At 45.2% G+C, this 15,724-nt stretch overlaps 2 protein-coding genes across 5 annotated transcripts in view; one reads left to right on the top strand and one right to left on the bottom strand.

The window, feature by feature from the left end:
• Positions 1-47: 47 nt before the first annotated feature.
• Positions 48-2,133, top strand: RPS27 (ribosomal protein S27). The gene is made up of 3 exons (XM_032793663.2): positions 48-181; positions 1,046-1,156; positions 1,884-2,133. Exons 1-3 carry the CDS (start codon positions 163-165, stop codon positions 1,910-1,912), a joined length of 159 nt encoding a protein of 52 aa, XP_032649554.2. The 5' UTR covers positions 48-162; the 3' UTR covers positions 1,913-2,133.
• A 460-nt stretch (positions 2,134-2,593) lies between these two features.
• Positions 2,594-15,724, bottom strand: part of NUP210L (nucleoporin 210 like) — a 121,741-nt gene continuing 108,610 nt past the window's right edge. The window contains exons 28-40 of one of the 4 annotated variants that reach the window (XM_075071017.1): positions 14,783-14,874; positions 13,299-13,473; positions 12,661-12,836; positions 12,181-12,401; positions 10,080-10,216; positions 9,134-9,260; positions 8,248-8,397; positions 7,717-7,967; positions 6,044-6,248; positions 5,161-5,265; positions 3,431-3,505; positions 3,247-3,335; positions 2,594-2,971 (exon numbers count right to left, since the gene is read on the bottom strand). In XM_075071017.1, coding sequence (XP_074927118.1) covers positions 2,834-2,971; positions 3,247-3,335; positions 3,431-3,505; positions 5,161-5,265; positions 6,044-6,248; positions 7,717-7,967; positions 8,248-8,397; positions 9,134-9,260; positions 10,080-10,216; positions 12,181-12,401; positions 12,661-12,836; positions 13,299-13,473; positions 14,783-14,874 — 1,941 coding nt within the window. In that variant the 3' untranslated portion in view covers positions 2,594-2,833. The other 3 variants (XM_032793656.2, XM_032793659.2, XM_032793662.2) reach the window with 3 other exon arrangements.

Raw genomic sequence — 15,724 nt, 5'->3', positions numbered from 1 at the left:
GGGGGGGGGTGCGGAAGGGGCTCCCCCAGCGCCTCCCCCGGGCCGGCCTAACCCGCTGTGCTTGGCTTGCAGCTGGCGAAAGATCTGCTGCATCCCTCCCCCGAGGAGGAGAAGCGGAAACACAAGAAGAAGCGTCTGGTCCAGAGTCCGAACTCCTATTTCATGGACGTGAAGTGTCCAGGTAAGGCCCTAGCCCCCCAGCTGGTCCTTACAGCCGTGTGGGGCGGGGCCCTTGGGCGCATGGGAACGGGCTCGCCCCCAGGCTGTGAGCAGTCCCGCTTAGCTCCCCAGCCAGGAGTCTGAAGGTAAACTGGTAGCCCCTGTAGTCAACACCGACCCTGAGCATGTAAGACGGTGGTGGTAGAAGTTGTCCTACCCTGGCATCCAACTGAGCTCGCACCTGTGTCAATTGTAAGGAATGCGTATCTCGGTAGAGCTGGCCAGGGGCTAGAGGGGAAACGCAGGCCAAATCCAGACTGCCTGGTGCTTTTGAAGGGGTCCTGGAATCTTACCTTTTTTAAGTTTTCTCTACAGTCTGGACCTTGATTATACTTTGACCAAGAAATTTGGACCTTGACAAAAAAAGAGACTATTGTTGGACTAGACCCAGTGCAGAAGTCCCTTTATGTGCTCTGGCTAGTCCCCTGCCATGGGGATGCCCTGGGATTAGCTTGTCTTTCAATTTAATTGTCTGATGTTAGCTGAATTCATTATTGTAGCTCATGGACAACTGTTTTTTTTTTCCCCTGAGACCCAGGGACAGGGGTTCTGCAGTCTGCTGTAACTACCTGTAAAATGCAAGCTTAAAACATTTGCTTTTGAGAACCCTTTAAATCCCCATTATGGCGAGAGCAATGAACATTTTTCACTGTTGCCTTTAGCCCTCTTCTCTTTCTCCAGCAGATTAAAGTTTCACTTGCTTGCTGAAAATGTCAAAACCTCTCTCGAATAACATGCCAGCTTTGTCATTGCTCCAGCAGTGGAAATAACCTTGCCTCAGTTCTTCTGTAGAATATGCTCACCTCAAACTTGTGCTTTGTTCCAGGTTGCTATAAAATCACCACTGTATTCAGCCATGCTCAGACTGTAGTTCTGTGTGTTGGCTGCTCAACTGTGCTGTGCCAGCCCACTGGAGGAAAGGCAAGGCTTACAGAAGGTAAACAGCAATTTGTACTTTAAAAAACCCCAGCCAGCCACTATATTGTTTTACTGTTTTGTCTTGCTCTTGTTTTACTTGAACTATAGATTCCTCAGGGCAGGAATTGTATATCTTGGTTCTTAATGCATTGTACACAACTGTGTTAGAATACCCCAGATCCAAAATTTTACCTTGAGTGGCACTTGAGAAGAGTCTAAGATTGTCCAGTATGTGTCTGAAGTGCTTGCAGAGAGTGGGTTTGCTAAGTATAATGAAATGCCTCTTAAGTGACCAGCAACAATTAGTCTCCGAGAGCAGCTGGCAGGATAGAACTACCAGAAACCTTGAGGATTCCTGAAGAATGCTTAGGGTGGATGGCTATTTAGGGGTGGTCCCCACAGAGTCATTGGGAATATACTCAACTATCTGAGCCACGCCTGGACTATTTGAGCTAGTTCCATGTTCTGTTGGCTCGTTTTACTTCTATAATGATGTATCTGACATACTGGATTTTGGAGCTGTTGATCCTGAAGATTTCAGACTCTCCCAGTGGCCGAGTCCTTGTTGAGCTATGAGAATACAGTCCGCCTCCCTCAAAACCCCTAGAGGCTTTGTGGTGCTGGCACCCTCCTGCAGACTGGGCACAATTCACTATTTACGATAGTCAAAGGAGTAAATGACCCAACCATCCCCCCCACAGGCTGGTAACGTACTTGGGATTTCTCACTGTTCTTTCCTAATCTAGGATGCTCCTTCAGACGAAAGCAGCACTAAACGAAAGTGTCTGAGATGGGTGAGACTACCTGCGCAGTTGGCTGCACAGACAAATATAGATGGTTCAAGAGCATGGGATTCAGCTACAGAGCAACATTAAGTGCCAAGATGTGAACAGAAGGCTTTAAAGATGTCTCTAGAATGTGAGGGGAGAACATGACTTTCATACTGTCCCTGTAGCTTCACCCATCTGACTGTCAATAAATTTTGGATAAAATACAGCTTAGTCTGTTGCTTAACTTGATACTTGCGTAGTGCTCTTTTGGGTGATGACAGCAAAACTGTTCAACAGGAGTGAAAACACTTTCTGGGCTGAGTTTGACTCTGCCCTGTTTGTAATTGCAACAGGTGCTAATGACTCTTAGCAGGGAAAGAATATGGATATGCAGTGAGCCCCTGTTCACCTTGGAGTGAAACTAGTTATGCTCTAATCCTTCCCTCTCCTCAGATGTCAGCATAATCTGATCCTTCTTAAAATGGAAGGTTCAACCACTGTGAATCCTGACTTTGCCCTGCTGACAGCACAGGCTTCTGCAAGTGACTCCCAAATATTCCTCCAACCGCAGTAAAGTACCTTGTTACCCTTTCAGTGCTCTGATCGGAGACTCTACCCCTACAGGCAGGCACAAGCCTGCTGTATCGTACATTACTGGCCTGAAAAAGGTCTAAAAGTCAAACTGCTGGGTGGCTTCTGGACTTCATTCTGGCCCAAATCATGAGGGAGTTTTCTTGTTGCAGGATCTACCTGATCATTTAAAGTAGAATGGCACAAACTCTATTGTGTCTTTGGCAACTTGGTAGTGGGGCGCCTGTTCAGTACCTATCACTGTGGCCTGAAGAGTCTAGAGTCTGACTGTTTGTCCCAGAGAAACACGAAGGTGCTGTGACTTCCAGTTACAGGAGTTGGGACTACACCTAACATCACGCTTTACTTAGACATTTATTGTTGTACAAGTAGGTACTTCTTTCAGATGTGCCTTCTCCGTACACTCCAAAGCCATAGCTGTGTCCTGTTTCTTGCACTGTGTTGCTGAGTACCAACTGGAAGATATGAATACCCTAAGTGTAGGGGGAAAAGGTTATTCAGATAAATACTGGACTCCTTGGATATCCCTAGGACACAGGAACAAAAAGGACAGGTTTTTACATGAGACAGCTGCTGCCATCTAACCTTGCAATTTATAGAAAACAGTTCCTTCCTAAGTCTTCAGGCCCTTTCCTGTATCCGAGACAAGGTAGGGGAGGTAATATCTTGTGTTCTTGTCACCAACAAATGATTACCTCACCCGTCTTCTCTCACTATCCTGGGACCAACAGAGCTACACCTGAAATACCTGATCTCTGCTAGAGGAATTCAAATTCACTTTTCCAGGCTGGCTATTCTGCCTCCAGAGAAGTGAGCTTGTTTTACAGCAATGAGAGGCTGGGAAAGGGAGTAAACAGGGTGAGAGACTGTCCTATCTTATACAGCTGTTCCAATCAATTATATACATCTCGTTACACAAGTTTCCAGCTTACCTGTCTGAGGTGTACCTGATGTAGGAACATACACAATAGGTACAGTCTGCACTCTGGTCAGAAAGGCATTGTATGCTGCAAAAATAACCAATATTGTAATATCAGTGGAGCAGGTGTGAAGATACAGTCTCATGCTACAGGCTTGTGTACAAGGTTACAGCAGTTTAATTTAAGCTGTGATTTTTAAACCAACACAAAGCTGCATGGCATTTTGAAGTCTTCGGGATTATTTATACAAGGAACTAAAGCCGTTATTCCTGAATGATAGTGGGGGGGGGGGGGGGCGCTAAGATGCTCTAATTTATGTGTTGACATCACACTCATTGATTTGCTTTAACTCTGAGTGTTCTACAGAGAGAGGTGCTGTTTAGCTTGTCCAGTAGTATGGGTTTAAGACAGTGCAATAAGCCATGCAAACAAGCATGAGTTTTTCCACAAGTTTAACTAAATCAATGCAACTTTGTCTAAACGCCAAACTGGCAAATAAGATATTCCCACAAAAAACATTTTCACAGCTTGTGTGGGTCAAAACCCTATAATGAAGTCTGCACCCTACTATTTATGCAGGTTTGTGAAGGAGGAAGAGAAGGTGCATTTTGGCACTAATTGTGTGGCACAGGGTACCAAAATCAATAGGTGAAACTGGCAGAAATGTTGCACTATTTCGATACCATCATAAGTAAGTGTAAATAAACATTATCTATTAAAGATTAAATCAGTAGTGCTCAAAAGGTACCCCTGTTGGAGCCAATAATCTTCTATAGCCCCAGAAGAGATACAGCATAAATAGTGACAGGGCAAGTTTCCACCATACTGCCCTTTGCCAACATACCTCAGCCCTACTCCAGAGTGACCATGCCTAGAGAAGAGAAAGGAATTTGACTTTTCCCTGGAGAGAAGCCAATCCTTTAGGAACTGGACTCATTTCATGTAGGCCACTGAGCCTGCTACTGACTTTTGGTTTATTTCAGGCTTAAGAGTAGAAGAATCAAGCTCTAGCAGTGAAAGGCTCCATATATATCCCAGTGCAAAGAACTCACATTGATTTTTTTCCCTTAAAGTTTACCGAAGGTGATTTTTCATACCAGGAGGACAGTTTAATTTGACGAATGGGGCCTGGCACTGCTGCTGTGTACAACATGTCCCAGCAGCCTAAACTTCAGGAACTATAGGTTGTGACTGCAGGAGCAGAAACTCAGCCTGTTATCCTTCAGAGGCAGATTCACTAAGTTACATGACATTTATTATGGGTGGGTGGGATTTTCCCTCCTGAGATTTTATAAACTGAGGGCCTGTCTGCTTTATGTGGTCATTAAAGATAGTAGGTTAGTTACCTACATATTTCTTATTGGCCAAAATGCCCTTTCCTCACTGGTGGATACTAGTTGTTGTCTACATGAAAAGTGGCTGCATCCCTGTACAGCAGTACGTATACAGGTTCTTGAAAGGCGTTACAGAACTAGGACAGACACCAGGATGATCTTTGGGGGTTAAACCTTTGTGTGCTAGATGTATTTTATTTCAGAACATGGTCTGAAATGTGGCTGGTTGTGGTGTGTACAGTTTTGGTTTTTAAATCAAGGTGCTTGTAATTTTCAAACACTCAAAACAGTATTGCACTCCTAAAAATATACACAAAGTATAACAGACAAATGATTGTATTCAAAGACTGAATGAACACACAGGTAAAGCTGCCTGTTTAACTGCAAACCTCTTGTGTTTTCACTTACTGAGAAAGATTACAGCTGTTGATGCTAGAACAGCAAAGAGGGTGAAGAGAAGGATCTGGTAAGAGCCCATAAGCTGTTGGACAATTCCTGCTTCATTGCACTGACCTAACATTTTCCAGAAAAGTGAGGTAATATTTAGTCTTGTATATAGGCAACTCCTAGTTTCTGTAATAAATGACACGGTAGAGACATGCATCTAACCCCTCTGCTGCTTTGTTGCAAAAACTAACTTAAATATTAAATAAGCGGTTTCAAAATCATTAATCCTTTCAATAGGAATTTGGTACTGAAGCCTTGAGGAATGAAGTTCTCTCCCTAGACCAGGTGCAGTGAAAGTTTCCTGGCTCAGGCCCCGTCAAAGTGCCTCACTAGAACTTGAAGGGACCATCTCATGGACTAAGGGCAATTCAGTCTCCCGATTCTATCAGAGACTCCCCTTTCACTAGGAAATAGACCCAGACCACCCGCTCGTGTCATGTAGACGACTAAATAAAATCAGATGGAAACCGCTTTGCGTCATTATTAACCTGCTGCTCCCTACAACTCCTCTTCCCACCCGCATCAAGTTCAGCTCTTCACACCGAGGGAGTAAGCCTCTTCTTTGTGATCCCACTTCGTCTTCACAGTGAAATGAACAAAAGAGGGCCCCCTTATTACTGAGTTAGCATTCAGAAGGACTGAGGCCCGGTACTTAACTCCCAGTAGGGTCAATGAGAGTTAAGATACCACACAGGTTCAGGCCTAGACACAAGGTAGACTTGTTTCCCTTTCTTGTAAGAGGAAAGGAGTCTGGAACGGTAAAGAATGAGGATCCAGGAACTAGCAAACCACTTTGATGGCACTATTGGATCTTCTCATGCAAATAAGACCAGCTGATACTTACTAAACAAATGCTGCCCTGCCAGAACTCTCACGGCTATGGTAACTCTTTGGCCTGTAAGAATACAAGAGACATTGATAAAGATGGGGGCTGCCATCTGGTGGAGAGATGTGAGATTGACCACACTAACTGGGTAGGAGACAAGTCCAGGCATGCTGGGCGAATGTTCAGGCTGCCTCACTATTATCACAGGAGAGTTGGGGTGGACCTTTGAAAACAGACAAAAAGCAGTTACTGAAAAGGTAAACAAAAACAGTACAAGCCAGGTCTGTATAGTACTAGGGTTCTACCAAAGTCACAGTCCATTTTGGTCAATTTCACGGTTATAGGATTTTTAAAATCATCATTTTCATGATTTCAGGTATTTAAAGCTAAAATTTCATGGTGTTGTAATTTCAGGGGTCCTGACCCAAAACGGAGTTGTGCGGGATTGAAAGGTTATTGTAGGGGGGTTGTGGTACTGCTACTGGCAGCTGCCGCCTTCAGAGCTGGACAGCTGGAGAGCAGCAACTGCTGGCCAGGATCCCAGCTCTGAAAGCAGAGCCGGTGCCAGCAGCGGCGCAGAAATAAGGATGGCACAGTATGGTATTGCCACCCTTACTTCCGCACTGCTGACTGCAGAGCTGACCAGAGCTGAGACCTCAGTCAGCACCTGCCACTCTCCAGCCACCCAGCTCTGAAGGCAGCAGCGCAGAAGTAAGGGTGGCATGGTATAGTATTGCCACATTTACTTCTGCACTGCTGCTGGTGGGACACTGCCTTCAGAGCCGGGTGCCCGACCAACAACCACTGCTCTCCGGCCACCCAGCTCTGAAGGCAGCACAGAAGTAAGGATGGCAATACCGCGACCTTCTTAAAATAATCTTGTGACCCTCTTGCAACTTCCTTTTGGGCCAGGACTCCCAATTTGAGAAATGGTCTCCCCTGTGAAATTTGTGTGCTTTTACCCTATACTATACAGAAGACCAGATTTCACGGTCCGTGACGTTTTTTTTCATGGCCATGAATTTGGTAGGACCCTAAATATTACACACCCAAACATAGAATAGTGAGGTTATTTACAACAGTGCAGTAGTGATAACAAGTATTCTTGTAATTACCATCATTTGCAGTGGGTAGCAGAATACTGGATGTGCGGCAGCTGATACTTCCAGAAATGGCCCGGGGCTGCTGGCATGACCTTGCACACAAAGTGTGCACAAGGTTATGCGGCATGGGAGGTGCCATTTTGAAGACTGCACTGCCCTGCCCTGGCAGGTGTGACAATGTGCGAGGTCACTCCAGTGGGGGAGGAGTGGCAAGCTCTTCATTATGACATCCCCCATCCGGTTTTCTTTCAGTATCAGACAGGCGACAAACCACCCCAAAAGAGGATTGTCCAATGGCCTGCCTAGCAGTGGGGTTATTGTAACTTAGGTTCTCCCTTGTCTACCTGTCCACCATTTTCCCCCCCTCCTGATATAAAAGAGGGGGAGTGCTCAAGTACTGTAAAAAAACACCACTGTTTCCAAACACAGAAGTAACTCAATAATTTCTTGAAGAATCTCCCACAAGGGACTGCTCAGACTGCACCTAGTATACTGGGATCAGATTTTCCCTACAGATACATCCTAAATAGAAGGAAGAAAGGTATGTATATGCCCCAGGAATGGAGGGGCAGAAAGCTTTCTATGTACCTCCAGCTTTTCTAACACTTTCTCAGCTCCCAGCACTCTGATCTTGCCATTTAGTTGTTTGCTGCTAAAAACCAGTTCAGATTGGTTAAGGTAAAATGCAGGGAGGAAGGGAACCAGGATTCTTTGCATTCCATCCTTGCTTTGCTCACTGAAGAGACAGACCATCACATATACAGAGACCTCAGCAAAACTCAAAGCCAGCAGGACTTCATCAGACTGGGGTTTCGCAGTGATTAGGCAGGCATAGAGACCTGAATTCAAGATGGGGAAAAACAAAGAATAAACATTCAGAGGCCTCGGGTTTGATTGTTTTTAATATATCAGCCATCTATCACCAGAAAACTACAAACAGTGAGGGGAAAGGAGAATTCACTATGCATATTCTTACTCAGTGCTAACAATGTTTGTGAAACCACTATGTTCTCAATCCGTGGAGAAATGGGAATTTTGTGGGAAGAAAAAAAAATCATCAAAAATGAAAAATCCCCCAAATCCCTGGTCCTGTCCCTGGAAAGGGGCCGGCGTGCCTACCTTTTTCAATGCTGAAGTGTGCCCGGACACGAAAGACTTTACTTGCTGGAATATCCAGCACTGTGCTGCTGAACTCAACTTGGCATAGCAAGTGAGACGCTGGGCGAAGCAGACTGGTGACTGCATAAAGCTGACTAGGGCTGCATGGGCCTAGAAGAGAGAACAGGAAGAATGAATGAGCTAGTATGATCACAATGGGTCCTTCTATCAAGCCCAGATGATGGAGCTTTCTCTGGTGGCTAGACCATCTGAGAGGCCAGTCTATCATTCCATCCAACCTACACTTCCCAGACAGAAGAGTCTTTCCCAGTAAGTCACTGACACCTACCATCATTTCACGGCAAAGTACAAAGCTGAATTCGAAACAGACAACATGTTTTTCTTACTTATAAACTAGGGCTTGGAAGTTTTTATTGACAGCATAAGAATAGGCCTTGTCCTTTTTTAATCCATTATGGTGCCAATTCCATTCACTGACATCTGAGCTGCACTTGGAGGGAAAGTAACCCAGACAAGGCTTACATTAAAAGAATATCCTATTTTACATGAGAAAATATCCCTGATTTTGAGATTCTTGGACGGACACATAGGATGTACTAGTAATCTGTAGTCTAGCGGTTACAAAGGTTGAGCTGTAGTTTCATCTCGTTTTAGGGTTATAAAGCCTGCATGGTTTATACTGACTTTGAATAAAGTGCTAGAAGACCAGTTTATAAATTGCTTTTTACCTGCAATTCAGTTTCTCTCAAATATGAGGGCTCCTACAGAATAAATACATTTGCTCTCCCATGGAACAAACACTAGAATCACCCCATTAACTGCAGCAGTTCAGTAGTTTAGGCCAAGCTGGAGGAATTTAGAAGAATCCAGCAGTAATAGGTCTTACCTCTGAGGCTTGTTCCTGCACTGCCTGTGGCAACGAAAACCCAGACTTCAGAAGAGTTAGGAGTATTGGTTAGGTAACTTTTGGGACCAAGATGGAGGCTTAATCTTGATGAACCATTGACAACTACCTAAAACATAAAATGGGGTATAAATTTGTGTTCAAAAGACTGGTATGTTCATGTGGACAGTGAGGAGTTTTATTGCTGTAACTGCTGTAACTATTTTTCTGCTACTAAACATTCTCCCATTCTCCAGATCCAAGCGATTTAATTACCTTTGGGACCAGACTGTCATTTACTAAGTCCCCTTTATGCTGTCAGAGTGGTGTAAAAGACTCAAGCTCTTAGGCCTTGGCTACACTGGCACTTTACAGCGCTCCAACTTTCTCGCTCAGGGGTGTGAAAAAACACACCCCTGAGCACAGCAAGTTACAGCGCTGCTAAGCGCCAGTGTAAACAGGGCCCCAGCGCTGGGAGTGTGGCTCCCAGCGCTGCAAGCTAATCCCCACGGGGAGGTGGAGTATGTGCAGCGCTGGGAGAGCGCTCTCTCAGCACTGGCACTGCGACCACACTTGCACTTCAAAGCGCTGCGACGGGAGCGCTCCTGCAGCAGCACTTTGGAGTGTCGAGCGTAGCCAAGACCTTAGTGTCTTCTTTTTAAAGACCCTATTAACTTACTTGCACGACTGTTTTTCCTACAGAGCAACTGAATCCAGGTTTGCAAATTATCCCATGTCAAGTTACAGTAAAACCTCTGTTTTTGCAGCACCATAACAGAGTCTTCAGCCACTATGCTAATAGTGCTGCTTTCAGTTTCTAAGTTTGGGCTGTGAATTCTTATAAACAAAAGGATTCCAAGGTAAATACAGACTAACTGCCATGGGCGCAGCATACAAGTAATTTATGGGAAGAATTTTCTTGGCACAAGCAGTGGTAAGCAATAAATACCTCTCTGTATGTTTTCACTATCCCTGGGATGTCATGGAGGATTGTAGCTGTCCCAGCATTCTTCACAAATGCTGCTCCACTCAAAGGGTCTGTCTCAAGAATGCCAGTGGGGGAGACTTGCCACAGCCCAGGTTCACCTATAAAGGCCAAGTCAGTCTCCACTTCATGAAAGGAATCACTGAATGTGCTGGGAATAGGTTTCGGATGTCACTTCCCCTAAAGCACCTTCACAGAGTTCATACAGTGTAGGCCACACTCACAGATCTTGTCTTTTTAGAGCTCAAAGTGAACCTTTCCAATAGTCATGCTACACAAATGCCCCCCACTCAGTGGAATACACCGAGCTGACTGTCTGCTTGATTGCAAAGGCAGTCTGTCAATCATATTTACATGAATAAAATAGAACCATAAGGCTGCAGGTTAATTTTTAGGGTCACTGAGTCAACGGAATGCTCAGATAAGGTTTTATAGGATAAAGGCAAGGGTTTGGCACTCCTGCCTACCTTTTGTTCCTAAGACACGGTCAAAGCCTAATTTACTGTGCCATGATGAGAAGACAGTAATTAAACTGGAGTTGCAGGAGCACCGACTATTCTGTATTGAGTGTTCTAATGCAGCTGGAGAACCCTCTGTATAAAGAACACCCGTCAGTAGCCCCTGTGCAGCCTGCCCTCTTGGATGGCTGTGAAGTCCCCCATTGGTGAGTAAGGAAAAAAAGAGGAAAATAGCAGCCCTGGAATGAAAGGATGCAAAACACTCAAGGTCAGGGACAGCAAGGTTGAGCCCACACCTGAATCCTAGAGCAGCGGTTCTCAACCTTTTTCTTTCTGAGCTTTCTCCCCTTTCCCTCCAACATGCTATAAAAACTCTGTGGCCCACCTGTGACGTAACTACTAGTTTTCTGCATATAAAAGCCAGGGCTGGCATTAAGGGGTAGCAAGCAGGGCAATTGCCCAGGGCCCCATGCCACAGGGGCCCCCCATGAAGCTAAGTGGCTCAGGCTTTGGCTTCCGCCCTGGGAGGTGGGGCTCAGGGCCCTGGGCTTCAGCCACATGCGGTGGGGCTTCAGCTTTCTGTCAAGGGCCCCAGCGAGTCTAATGCTTGGCAGACCCCCTGAAACCTGCTCACAGTCCCCCAAGGGGCCCCAGACCCCTAGTTGAGAATCACTGTCCTAGAGCACTGGAGAAGGGAGGAGATACGCCTGATACTCCTTTTACTTGTACTGGTGTAAATTCATAACAAAGCCAATGCAGGTGTAAGGAGAATTAGGCCCTTTGTCATTAGACAGTAAGAAGCAGATACTCTCTCTTGAGGACCCACTAAAGCTGACACTTTCTGGTTCTGGGCTAGACAGGAATTGCCACTGGCAGCACTTCACTGCATTAAGCTAGGCTCTTGTAGGAACAGGATTTCCACCAGACCCAATAGAGCCCCCTTTGTGCTCAATCCCAGAAACGAACCTAGTGCAGAAGTCATGCCAACACCGCTTTCCCCACGTGCAGTAGAGCCAAAGCCAGAGCCATGCAACATGCTTCATCTCCTCCTTCTTACTACTGGATGCCAAAATAAGCTAAACAGGCTCTTCCTGGTATGGCAAGCTAAAGCTGAGAGCATTTTAACATGTCCGATATTAACTCCTTAATGCCAATATGCATTCAAACTCCCGTCGCTAAGCAGTTACGCATTTTACACTGGCCCTTATCCTGTCTGTCACAGAGTTAATGGAGAAATTAGAAGCCATACCAACTTGAAATCGGACGACTTTATGAAAGTGGAATGTGTCTGGATTAGAATTTGGCCAGGACACTCGAGTGAACACCCCTCCCACAGCCACAGTTTTATGTTGCCTTCACGTCAATACCTTCAGCTGTGCAGGGAACCCTAACTCCATGCTGGGACACCGGTTCAGTTCTGACTCTGGGGAAGATGGTCCCCCATTAAATCCCCAGCACCGCTCCTTTGTCCCTTAGTGGTCTCTCATTCAAGTATGGGGTGCCTAGCTCTGCTTAGCTTGTGAGATCTAACATGGTGACCGAAACAGGTCATGTTAACACCACAATAGACCGAGACAACACCAGCAGCAGACAAACAACACACAAACCTTCATGGTTTACAAGAGGAGTGCTGAAACAGATCACATCTCCTACTGCAATGGGCTTTGAGAGGTCTGGCTCAATGACATGCTCCACGGGCACCTGGATATAATCAGCCATGCCTGGGTGCTTCTCATCCCAGATCCCCAGCAGTGTCACTCCTCTGTTCACAGCCTGAGCAATGTATGTGTAATTCTTACTCCCAGGTCTGATTAGCAGCAGGTCATCTCTGAAAGCAAACAAGCCCCAGTCAAAAGAAAATGAACAGAGCTTTGGATGCCCAGAAGAGATAAGTATAAAAGCCCCATGGCTGACATAGCCCAGTGAGTCGGTGAACCAGCTTTTCACTTCTGAAGAGCTCCCTTCACATCTGTTTTAGCCCTGAAATACAGACTCTTTCACCTCTCCCACCACTTGTAATGCTAAAGTTTTACTTGTGCGTTTTAGTTACCCCAGTCAGCTATGTGCCGACCTCCTCAGGACTGTACCTGTTCAAAGCCAGGTAAAGCTGGGTGTTCTGGGCATGGAATTTTCCCCCAATATTGTCATAGAACTGGACTGTGAGAGTAAGAGCCATCCCCAGAGGAAATGCCATCAGAGATGTGCCGCTAACAGTGTAGAGTTGGGGACTGGTGCTTATCCTCAGGTATGACACTGGAGCCACCTGTAAGAGACAATGCTTCCTTTGGTTCACTTTAAAAAATACATTAAATGTATGTCTTTCCCACTGAAACAGATCCACTTATTTCTTAGCCCTTATTTTAAACTGTAAAAAATGAAGTAACAGATAAAGATACTTTGCACTTCTGTGGGACCTTTCACACAATGGGGTGATTTACAAACATGAAACCTCACAACACATTATCATCCCCCATTTTACAGATGGGTAAATTAAGGCTCAAAGAAGTGATGTGACTGGCCTCCAAGGTCACACTCTGAGTCAGGGGCAGAGTTGAGGCGGAACCCTGGAGATCACAAACCAGGGGACCTTACTTGCCCCTCTGAGACACTGATCCTGGTACAACGAATAGTACATGATCTCTTGGCATTAGCAGGTTTTACTGATTTGAAAAATCAGACGCTGGTGCTATTTCCTTTACTTGCAACAGTACTGGCAGTGTCTTACCCGGACCCCAGTTATGACTGTCTGGTTGACGCCAAAGTGTTCTAGAGAAGTTACTTCTAGCACTGCAGTGCCTGTTACAGCTCCTGCTCTCAGAAGCCCCTGGCCATGCTCCTCAATGACAGAAGAGTTGGGGAAACACTGCAGGATTTGAGAGCTCACAAGCGCTGCCCCATCCCTAGGTCAAAAACAGAGTGAACAAACCCTCGGTTACACTCTACCAGGCTGAAAATTGGGGTCTAAATGGAGGGCAGCGAAGCTATGAGAAACCTCAGCAAGAAGGACTGTTCTCAGACAAGCCATGTATCCAGCAATTTCAAAATTCCCCCAGGATAGTGTGCCTCCAAGCTCTTCCAGTTCACAGCTTAACGTATTTGATTATTATTTAAATGAGGCATGAAAGTGCTGAGCCAGTGGTTCAGCGACAGCACCACCCGCTCACTCACCAGAGATCAGAGTTTGGGCCCCAAACTCCATCTCATTCCCTATGCTGACAGACTGAGAGCAGGAGGAAGGTACAATTTTCTCCAGATGGTCAGACCCAGCTCTGCTCAGGGTCACTCAGATATGTTGCACATTTGAGGGCGGTAGAGTACCAGAGGATACCTCTCAGAAAAGTGCATATTATATTTCCAACAGAAAAGAACATTTCTGGGAATGTGCATAATCTAAGAACCACAAAAACCACCACCCCAGAGACAAGCATTTGCAGTTATCCAACAGTTCATTTCTTGCACTTAGGGTAGAGCTCAGCCTGGTCTCAATCCTCATTGGATAAAATTCATCCCTGTGCTGGGGGATAGCACGTGGCCTGTGGAACACTTACATTTCACTTCAGCCCTTCTGTGGCAGGCTTGAGTTTCATTTAATATGCACAAGGTATGGCTTTAAAGACTAACATTCAGGCAATTTCAGAGACTGAGCATGCCCAAAAGTGGTCTCCCATGCAACAGAATTCTGCAAGTCTGTGCAGCTCTTGGAAAGAAGATAAAAAGTTGACTGCAATGCAGAGAGATGGACTGCTCTCTGGATTGAAAGGAAGAACACATGCTGTAAACTGGTGGTGCCCAACCTTATTACATAGGAGGGCCACATAAGCCTTGTGTGGGCCAAACAGATTCTACATATTTTGGGAGGTGGTCCTGATACCTCCTGAGGTCCCTTCCAACCCTGATATTCTATGATTTTAATGTCACCTGTATTGATTTATCTTTTAAATTCAGCTTGTTTTGTACGTATTTAGATAGAAACAACCTATGTCTAGTATTGTCTATTTACACAATTGTGTAAACTAAATGATGCAAGCATGATGACAAAACGCTAATGTATCAGCTGTTAGTATTTTGTGTTGAAGCAGACTATGGGCTTTATGAAATGCTCTGGTGGGTCACATATGACCCACAGGACATAGTTTATAGCAGGGGGGCACAACCTTTCTCTCTCCTATATTTCCTGGGTTCAGGATGGAATGTCTTTTCTTTGTTTACCTGTTTGTATGCAGCTTGAGCTGTGAGTTTGTAGACATCAGAATCTGCTCTGCAGGGCACTCAGGAGAGAAAAGTAGAAGCTTATCGAACACCTGTAGGAACAGAACAAATCATTTTATAAAGAGAAATTCAGAAAAACATATCTGGGTTAAATTAAATAGCAGGTACTTTTAGAACCAACCAATGAAAGAAAATGCTTTTTCACACAGCATGTGATCATCCTATGGAACTCCTTCCCACAGGGGATCAGAGATTAGATGTTGTGACTAAAACGTAGAGATTGGATAATTTTCTATCAATAACTTTATAGGTGACATAGTAGGGATTAACACATTTTTTAAGTTTGCGAATGCAAGCTGATTGCTGTCCGACAGACTCCACCACCATCCATATGTATGGGAGAGAATAACAGAACTGGAACATATGGATTTTTTCCCTCCCTTCTTACGCCTAGAGCATCAGGTATTAGTCACTGCCAAAGAAAGAATACAAAAGTCAATTGACCAGTAATATGATCCAGTATGACAAACCCTGTGTTTCCATGTAGGCTGGTCAATAAGAAACCAGAAGAAAGCCCCTCAATAGGGGGGTGGAAATGACAATGGCTGCCTGGATAGCAATGCACAGTGCTCATCAGCAGAGAAAGGCACTTGTATTGTTGGGAATCTCTTCACACAAGGAATACACAAATACAAAACATAGTAAGAAAGTACTGAAAGAAACAACTAAGCATTCAACATGCATTTCCGGCAGCTGCTATGGGAGCTGTACGGTTAAAGCTCTTCACGTTGCATGGAAAAGAGGAACTTTCTCTGGCTTACTGACTGATATTTGCTTTTATTCTGAAAATGCCAGGACTGTTGGGCTCCAGACTAGAGAGCAGTCACTGAAACTGCCGCTGTGCAGAGGGTGATGATTTCTATTTCAAAGGCTTCAAGAGGC

The sequence above is a fragment of the Chelonoidis abingdonii genome, chromosome 11, assembly GCF_003597395.2.
Source record: "Chelonoidis abingdonii isolate Lonesome George chromosome 11, CheloAbing_2.0, whole genome shotgun sequence".
In the NCBI taxonomy this organism is placed as follows: domain Eukaryota; kingdom Metazoa; phylum Chordata; order Testudines; family Testudinidae; genus Chelonoidis; species Chelonoidis abingdonii.
The sequence above is the reverse complement of the archived record's forward strand: the minus strand, read 5'-3'. Positions and strand labels throughout refer to the sequence as shown.

Excerpts from the sequence above, each read along its gene's own strand:
- RPS27 (XM_032793663.2), top strand. Across the intron at positions 1,157-1,883 it reads AAAGGCAAGGCTTACAGAAG|GATGCTCCTTCAGACGAAAG; the intron begins GTAAACAGCAAT and ends TTCCTAATCTAG.